The sequence below is a fragment of the Aptenodytes forsteri genome, unplaced genomic scaffold, assembly GCF_000699145.1.
Source record: "Aptenodytes forsteri isolate BGI_AS27 unplaced genomic scaffold, ASM69914v1 Scaffold10, whole genome shotgun sequence".
In the NCBI taxonomy this organism is placed as follows: Eukaryota; Metazoa; Chordata; class Aves; order Sphenisciformes; family Spheniscidae; genus Aptenodytes; species Aptenodytes forsteri.
Window position 1 is genome coordinate 106504 of NW_008794117.1, and position 9104 is coordinate 115607.

General features: G+C 36.4%; 1 protein-coding gene across 1 annotated transcript in view; it reads left to right on the top strand.

Moving 5' to 3' along the window:
* TFB2M (transcription factor B2, mitochondrial) overlaps window positions 1–7941 on the top strand; it is a gene marked incomplete at its 5' end in the record, with an annotated part of 12142 nt that extends 4201 nt beyond the window's left edge. The window contains 6 exons of the mRNA XM_009276274.1: window positions 786–939; window positions 1323–1471; window positions 3041–3130; window positions 4377–4439; window positions 5759–5910; window positions 7333–7941. Of these exons, the coding sequence (XP_009274549.1) occupies window positions 786–939; window positions 1323–1471; window positions 3041–3130; window positions 4377–4439; window positions 5759–5910; window positions 7333–7519 (795 nt within the window). The remainder of the gene's footprint in view (window positions 1–785; window positions 940–1322; window positions 1472–3040; window positions 3131–4376; window positions 4440–5758; window positions 5911–7332) is intronic.
* Between the last annotated feature and the right edge of the window lie 1163 nt (window positions 7942–9104).

The following is a 9104-nucleotide window of genomic DNA, read 5'->3' on the forward strand; positions in this document are numbered from 1 at the left end:
AGGGACATGGTTTAGTGGACATGGTGGTGTTGGGTTGACGGTTGGACTCGATGACCTTAGAGGGCTTTTCCAACCATAATGATTCTATGATTCTAGGTAGCTGTCAGAAATCTGTAAAAATAGTCTTGGTTATTCTGATTGTCTCATGGTATTATTTAATCTATTGTCCTGCAATTGACTGGTAGCTGTCAGAAATCTGTAAAAATAGTCTTGGTTATTCTGATTGTCTCATGGTATTATTTAATCTATTGTCCTGCAATTGACTGGTAATATTAAGACACACACATGTGTTGTCCTCTCCTGTTCACCTTGGCTTCGCGTGGATTCAAAGGTAGTCAGACACATAGCTGCAGAAGTTGCACTAGAAGGATTGTGTTACAATGCTGTAAAGTAGGAGTTTGGAATGACTCACTTTCACCTGTCTTAAAATGTGTTTAAAAGGCATTCGTTGTGCATATATGAAGAATTCCAGTTGTAAATCATTAAATGCAGTGGTTTGCTTAGTTGAGCATAGCTTTTTTGCAAAACACTGCAGAACATCTTACTAATTTAAGAATGTGTTTCAAAGCTCCAGTTGAGCAGCACAAACGTGTCAAAATGCCCGGCACAACGAAGGAAGCTATTCTTTTTATCAGCTGTAAGAAGCAGCTCTGAGACTTGACTCTTGTTGACTGTGTAGCAATTTTAGGTAGTGCTTGAACGTTTTTTTTGTTTGTTTGGGTTGGGTGTTTTGCAAGATAGGTTACTGCATCCAGATTTCTTCAACTGAAACTAATTTTATTCAGTCCTTAGAGAATAGCCTGGATGGACAATTAAAGGTAATTTATGGTGACTTCTTCAGACTGGATCCTTTGGCGACTGGAACGGTGAAACCACCTGCTATGTGTTCTGACAAACTTTTTGAAACCATGGGTGTAGCAGCAGTTCCTTGGAGGGCAGGTATATGTATATGATCACACATGTTACAAATACATTGGAAGGGTGCATAGGCAGTTTGGCAAAATCTTTGGGATTTGCTTGAGGTATATGTTCTATTTAATGTATATGCTGGATTAATGGATATTATTTCCTACACTTCAGCTTTATTTAGGTTCTTGATAGCTTCAAAAAACCCGTGTGGCAATATGAAATCTCAGCTATTTGCTTGTCTTTATTAAAGGTTTAGTCTAATGCAAACTGGGCTTAGCTTTGACTAAAGCTTGAATTGTATTCATTCTTGAACAACATGAGCTGACAGACTTTTCTTAATTGTTTGTAGTTTAGACATTAGCATTAATGAGATTGCAAAATTTTAAAGATACTTTTACACACTGTTGAAACAGATGTACCTGTGAAAATTTTTGGAATCTTACCACAAAAAAAGGAAAGGAACACACTCTGGAGGCTTCTTTTTGCCCTGTATGAATGCAGTTCCATATACAGATACGGAAGAGCAGAACTCAACATCTTTATAAGCGAAAAAGAGTACCAGGTGCGTGTAAGAGATTTTACAGGTAGTAAAGAATAAGTAGCGCTTCACAGAACACAAAAACATTTATGTTTTATAGTTAATGTTTTTGCTAGTGAATTTCTTTTTCTGCCAGAATTGTTAAGTTTTGTCTGTTTCCTACTTGTTCTCTTTATGCAGTAATAGCACTGTCAAGAAACATTCCATTGTCCTATAACCACAAATCTTACAAAGGTGAAGGCTGGTCCTTGAGAAGGATACGCAGCAGCAGACTAGCTGCTTTCCATTGTAAATTGTGAGGTGCTTAAATTCTGTAATGTGCTTGTGCAACAAAATTGTTTACTAGTTGCAGGTAATAGTCAATGAAGACTGAATTCAAAATGCCTCGTGAAGAGGATTCAGAGTTACTAAATACCATACTCAGTGAGATGCGCTTGAGCATCTTTTGATGCCCTCTTGAGCCACTTTTGTATGCAGTACGGGAAAAAAACTGAGGCAAAGTATGAGTGATTCACACACCTTTTTATTAAGGTTCTGTACACTAAGGTGCAGAGCAGCTTTCTGGGTTATGTGTTCCTAATTTATGCTGTCCCAAACCTCTAGAACTGTACTTATAGTTCAAGGGTACCTTTTCTTTCTGTGAAACTGAGAGATTCATACAGAGCCACAAACCTTTAGTTACTCGAAGTAAGCAAAGACTTCCAGGTGTGCTTACGCAGCCTGTGTTGTGTCTAGCACCCTACTGAAAAAAATTAAGTCTTAAGTGTGTTCTTCTGTGAAATGACAGGTTGGACACCACTGAAATACCCACTTAAATGGTATGTTTTATGGCCAGAGTTTTGAGCAAATAGGGGGCAGTCTGTTCATTTAATGCAGTCACTGTGTTTTTTATTAAGTTTTCTGGTTTTGTTGTGAACCATGTTAAATGAGAGTTGTGTACCTAAGTAAAAGCAATTAGAATAATCTTTTTGGTTTTTGGTTGATTATATGACGAGGCGCTCTAAATCTGTTATGGGAAGTTAAATCTTCCTGCTACAATTTACTTCTTTCTTTGCCCTGTTTGAGAATAATGACAAGTTTTTCTTTTTTTCTTGCCTAAGAGTTGTCTGATCTGTAATATTGATCAGGATGATGACTGCGCAAGCTGCTTAATGTTCAGTGAGGTCACCTGATGTTTGGCTTACTCTGCTTGTGTGCCTTATTGGGAATATTATCTTATCAGTGTGAGCTGATAACTCTGCCCATGTTATGGTTTTTATACAAAATATGATCCCTGTTTCTCTTCTGTGTGAAATTTCTCTGCCTTAAAAGGGACCAGAAAGTAAAAGCTGGAAATTCCTACACAGTTCAGTTATCCAAATAACTGCTGCGAAGAATTACTAAGACTGCCATAACGTCTTCTAATCATGTGTTCTGACAAGATACACTGAAATAGCACAAAGTGTGTATTTGAGGCCTAATGTAACTTTACCTTGGAATTTTAGACTTAACTATGAATTTCTTACCACTTGTTATATATATAAGGATTTGCTTAGATAAAGAAGCAATCTTAGTTTTTGCAACAAAATTGCTCGCTCTTTGCCATTTTATTAGGTATTAACAGCAAAGCCTGGGGAAGCGAGGGCTTACCAAGCACTTAGTGTACTTTGGCAAGTAGGATGTGAAATTCAGCTACTGCACACGGTAAGTCTTTTGTACCAGCTGACACGGTCTAATGCTATGGACATGTTTTTAGAAAAGGGTTTATAGTGTTTTACTATCGTAAACTAATTGGAAGCTAATTTGACATTTAAATTAGTTGGAGAACTATTGGAAACTTTTGGATGTAAAAACCTGAAACAGTCATGTTTGTGTCAAACTCTGTCACTTAAGCAGCATCATTATTAACTATGATGTCAGTATTTTCATTACAAGCCACTGCACTCAAAAACATTTATTCTCAGAAGCTGGTAGGTAAGAAGGAGATGTTTGCGCAACAAGTAAGTCTCTTCCATCTTGCTAGGGGTTGTGTGAGACTAGAAGACTGCTCTTCCAATCTGTCATAGTGTGCTCTCTGTTATGTCCTCTGCATTTTGCCATCATGTATGCTTTCGACTTTCTGAGCTGTGTTCAGTAGAAATATGGTTTTCAGTCTTGGTGCCTTTATGTTCTAAGCAGGCCTGCTCCTCCTGCTAATCAGTAACTGTCTTAGCTTGTCAAGCATGCTATGGTTTAGTTTTAAAAAGTTTTTTATGTTGTCCCCCTACCTCCACATGAGCACATGGCCATCGACTTTCACTTACTTTATCCTGTTTAGATTTATCTTTGTTTGTACTCTGTTTTTCTAGGAACCTACCTTCATAGTTTGAATGTTTTGCTAATCTGAAATTAAAAGTTTAACTATCTATTGTATTCCAAATACCTTACACCACGAGGTGTATATTAAAGTAAATATTAAGGAGTTGAAGAATAAGATGATGCTCAAGGAACTTATTACATATGCATGCCCTGGTCATACAGTGTTTGCTATACATCTGCTTGTAGCTACTTCAGGAGACAAGTTATTGAGCTGCTGGGACTTTTGTTTGGACTCAGTACAGCAGCTGTTACGGTCAGCTGTCAGTTTTTAGCTTTGGTTCAAATTTTGAACTTGAAACCAGTAGGTAGCCCCACTAATGTATGGTAATATGTACAAGTTATTTGATTATAAGTAATTTACCAGTGCTAATCAGATACTTTGTCAGGAATGTGATTAAATAACATTTTCAAGTCTGGCCTTTGTGTGCTTATTACTTGACTTCCCCCCCCCCTTAGTTCTAATATATTTTATGATTTTACAGTAAATTTTAGAATCGGGGTAAACTTCTAATTTGACAGGATTGATGGTAAATGTTTTTCCAAATTCTAACAAAGCACTTTAATTCTGTAATATATTTTCTCCTTCCCATAGGAACCTTGGTCATCATTTGTAACTAATTTGAAAAATGGGGGACTGGCGGTACCAAAAAGCACGGTAAGATTGTTGTGTGCACTTTTCTCCTTCTGGAGATACAGCTAAACCACTTTTTATTAAAGGTTAAAATAACTTTATAACAGCATTTACACGTATGTTTTTTTGGCTGTGAATAGTGTATTTTTTAAGTGTTCTTCTAATTAAAACTTATGGGCAGCATGTAGATGCATCAGAAGAGGGGTGAAGAATTGCTACTAGCTTAGAAACTGAAATAAACTAGTATCTTTATTGTCTATGATGGAAAAAATATAGTGAATAAACAGCATAAAGGGATGTGAACAGGTAAAGTCTTTTTCAAAATAAGTTACTGACAGGGCCACACCTACGTGCTTGAACAAAACAAGTGTTACCACAACTAATAGCACAATCAGCATGCTGCTGGTTTTGATTAAAATGGTTATTCACATGTCCAGTGTAAATTCCGTGTGCTAGTTAATTGCTGAAAGGTGCGAGTCTCAAAGCTTAAATTTGAGAAGTGGAAAAATACCCTGTGTAAAGTTCTTTACTTTTCTCTTTTAGAGAAGTAATGATGTTCCTTTGTAATAATATAAGAATATTTCTATTTAATTCCAATAATATAAAAGCATGTATACTTAATATTCGGTTTTACTCTCCCCAGAAAACTGCCACAATAGTATATTGAGTGTTGTCTGAAATGTTACTGTACAATATAAGTGAATATAAGTGACTGGGTGTGCCTTACACACTTAAGTGTGTTGCTGTAAAGCCATGTAGAGAGGCATGTCAGGTGGATTATGTAAGATGTATTGTGACAGCCTCAGGAGAAGGACAAATGTGAGATCTATTGGATGATATATCCATTGCTGCCAATACAGAAGTACATTTATTTCAGTTAAAGACTCCATCCCCTCCCAATTTCATAAAATCTTCAAGTTGCAATATTGTCTTAGTGTTACACTCAAATAATTCCGTCTTTATATACAAAAGGCAGGTAGATCTGATACCTTGCATACTACAGGAATATTATAGGCCATATAATCTCTTGAAAACTTGCATCAAGCCTGTATTGTCTATTTCAACTAAGAAAGTCCGGTCTTAAAAAATAAAAATAAAACCGAAGTGATAGTATTGTCTGTTTTGTTTCCTATTTTCTTTCTTATTTGGGGGGCGGGGGGAGGTAAAGCACCTTCGCTCTAGAACAAAATTTTAAAGCCACAGTTTCCAATGGAATCGTTTTGTTAAGACTTCTAAAACTCTAAGAAATGTTACTGGTGGCGCAGGTGAAATGCTTACTCTTAGCTAAAGACAGACACTGTCTTGAAATGACTTTTCAGTGGCTTGTTTTGTTTTTCTTGCAGTGGCTGCCAAATGACCATTTATGTTTGGTACGACTGACTCCTCAGCAAAATCTGTTTACAGGAGGCTTGAAGCCCACAAATTCAGCTACCTTTATTTTCATGGTGAAACAGTGTCTTGCTAAACCCAAGTCTAGACTTACTGATAGATTAAAGTAAGAAAGAATTACAGTTTTTATACTTTTTCTTCAGAGAAATATAGGAAAATATTAAAACATGTTCTCAAAGCAGTATTTATTTGCAGCTGAGATACAGCGCTTTTTTTTAATTCATTATCTACATGTAGACTAGAAGATTTCATTTTTGCAACCCACAATACAGTATTTCGGGGACTGTTCCTGGACTGTATTCACAGATGATAAAAACTTGAGGTTTGACAGGAAGGTCGACAAGTATTTAGAATGTAGATATGCAGTAATTGTCTGTACCTCCGATGGAGGTGAGGTCATGTATTGGCAAGAAGTTTTCACTCACCTTACAGACATAATAATAAAGTCACCAAGAGTTTTGCAGGTATAGAAATTAAAAGCTGAAAAAGAGTTTTGGTTTATAACAGACATCAAAGTAATGCTAATGAAAACAGCTGAAGGTTATTGAAGGTGGAGTGGGAATGTCCTCAAATGGCTTTCTGTTATCTAATTAAAAAATTAGGCTTTAGACTTATTTACCAATTATGCAACTCTAATTATTATTTTTGATATTACATTGGAGCTATTCACTTTGCTTAATGATCAGTAGATTTCTGTTTCCCATAAATGGGAAGTGTTTGCAGTCTGAAAAGCATTGACTTCATCTTGTTAATGAAAATAATTAATATATTTCTCATTTGTTGGTAGTGGTTTATGGAAGTTAATTTCCAGAAAGGGAAAAAAAAACCCCAAAAAACTAATAAATTCCAGTAACTCATTTAGCCAAGACAAGTGCGAAGAGCCTTAATGGATTTCTTTCTTAAAGCTCAGTGGTGTACCTAATCTCCACTCAATCCTTCAGCCAGGAAGTGGCGCTAACTTTGAAGGCTTCTAATGTGCATCTTCTGTGTATTTATACACCCTTTTTTTGTCTGGGAAATAGTTATATGCACATTTATAAAAGGTCTAGTTTTCATAGCAGTGATGTAGATGGGAGACAGTGGATACATCTGTTTATATATAGAAGAAAATACCTGGGAGGTGTAAGTTACATTAACTCATGCTATACTGAATCATATTCTTGAAGATGACCTTGGCTTTAATTTCCCAGGCATTGAAGAATAACCCCTTTTTATGCTGTAATGTTTGTTACTGACTTATGCAGTTGGGACAGAGGAGGGAGGGAGGGCACCCACCCTCTAATGAGGAGGCTTAGGTGGTTTGGTATTGTCTATGTCTGCTGGGGGCTTTATTTCATACTTGTTTGTCTTATTAGCAGAGGTTTCTTCCTGTTTGCAGTATGGATTGAAAATAAGTTGTGTTGTAGGAAGTCTTTAACAACTTCTAGAAGCTGCGAAAGAGTGAAACGGACCTTCAGATACTGTTTCTTGCTCTTTAATTTTTCACAGAAAGAAATGCTCTATTACAATTTTTGTTTGTTTGTTTCAGTTCATGGAGCTTGGACAGTGGTGGCAAATTACTGAGAGAGCTAGAAATTCCAAAAAATGCTGAAGCACGTAAGTTATACCCAGAAGACTATAGGCGTCTTTTTGAGGCTTTGCAAAACTCTAATATGTTTACTGAAACCTGGTTCCATGATGAAGTCTTGGAAAGTATAAGGAACATAAACTTATAAATCTAAAGCTGCTGTCTTTTGGAAGATCACCTTTGCTTCTGGAAGATTACTTTGTTAAGAAATGATTTAAATAAAATCGGAAATACTGTTAGCTAGATGATTTCTTGTCCAAACAGGAAAATAAATTTAGCAAGTAACAAGAGCCCTTCTACACAGGATGAAAGTAACGGATTCACAGTTATTTGATCGCAATCCTATCTAGAATGGACAAACGTTGCATCTTTTCCAGGAGCATATTAGTGACCTGCTGCTTTTGGATGTACCACTTAAACGGAACTTTTTGTTACACTCTGTATATTTACAACATTTGAAAAAAATAACAGACCAAATATCGTTATTTGTGTGGTTTGTATTTTAGTGCTCAGTGATTTGAATGCCCTTTCACAGATTCCCAAAATACATAGGTCTTCACAACCACTGAATCTGTTATATTGTCTCCTAATCTAAAAACCTTGCAGTCTAAAGTCAACATAATATCAATAAATTGATAGTGGTGGGTTAATAGAAGACAAGGTAATGACAGCATGATAAAACATCAACTGAGAGTTGTTTGTTTTTTTTTTAACTAAAGATTGTTATATCTCTGGGGGAAAAAAAGTTGTAACAATTCTTTCTTTGAACATTTGAAAAGAACACTGGGCAGCCTGTTCTAGTTTACAATATGCAAACACCTATATGCATATAGGCTTTATCACATTTTAGGTCGCAAAACAAAGTCACCAGAACATTCAGTGCTGTATAAACAGTTTGGGGAAAAAAAAATCATCTTACCTGCAACCTTTGTCAATATGTATTTGTTTAATGTGTGTTATATGTACAAAATAACTTACTTCAAAACTATATGCTATTAGAATTATTTTTTTAGCCATAGTACTCCATAATGCAACCTGTTCCTAGTTTCTCTTCCTGTCTTAGCATGTAACTGTTCTGTTGTTGTCCGATAGTGCTGGCAGGCTGTACTGGTTCTGTGTTCTATACTGTCTTCTCTGGGAAGAGCTGTGGCCAAAAATAATGGCTATTTTCAGGCTTTGGAAAACAGCAGTGATCAAAACGATGCAAACACAGAATTGTATTTCTTAAGCATAATGTGAGGTATAGATGTGACAAGCATTCATCTCTGTCTTCCTCCTGCAGTTCCTGCTGCAGAAGAAAAATTGACTTCAAGCAGCCTCAGTTCACTCTGCTAGCTATGCTGCAACTATCTAAGCTGCTGATAAGCCTTTGTAATGTTGCGATGAAACTACTGGAAAGGCTGAGGTTTAATTTGCAGTCTGTCTCAGAGCATTACTGGTATTCTGGTGTAGGTCTTGAAGATTTGAGGCTTGCTTTCTGTTTACATCTCTTACTATTTCAGATAACTTGCATTATAAATTGACAATGAATGACAAACTTGCATTAACAGAAGCAATTCCACTTTTTTTCAGTCTCAGTAGATGGTAACTGTCTTATCTACTGGTCTACAAGAATGCAGCGTCTCCTGGGCTGATTTCCGCCCCCCCCCACCACCTTGAATCAAATACCTTGCTCTTGTTGCAGCAAGATGTCTTATATCAACATACCAGGAGAAGTATTCTATGCATAAAAT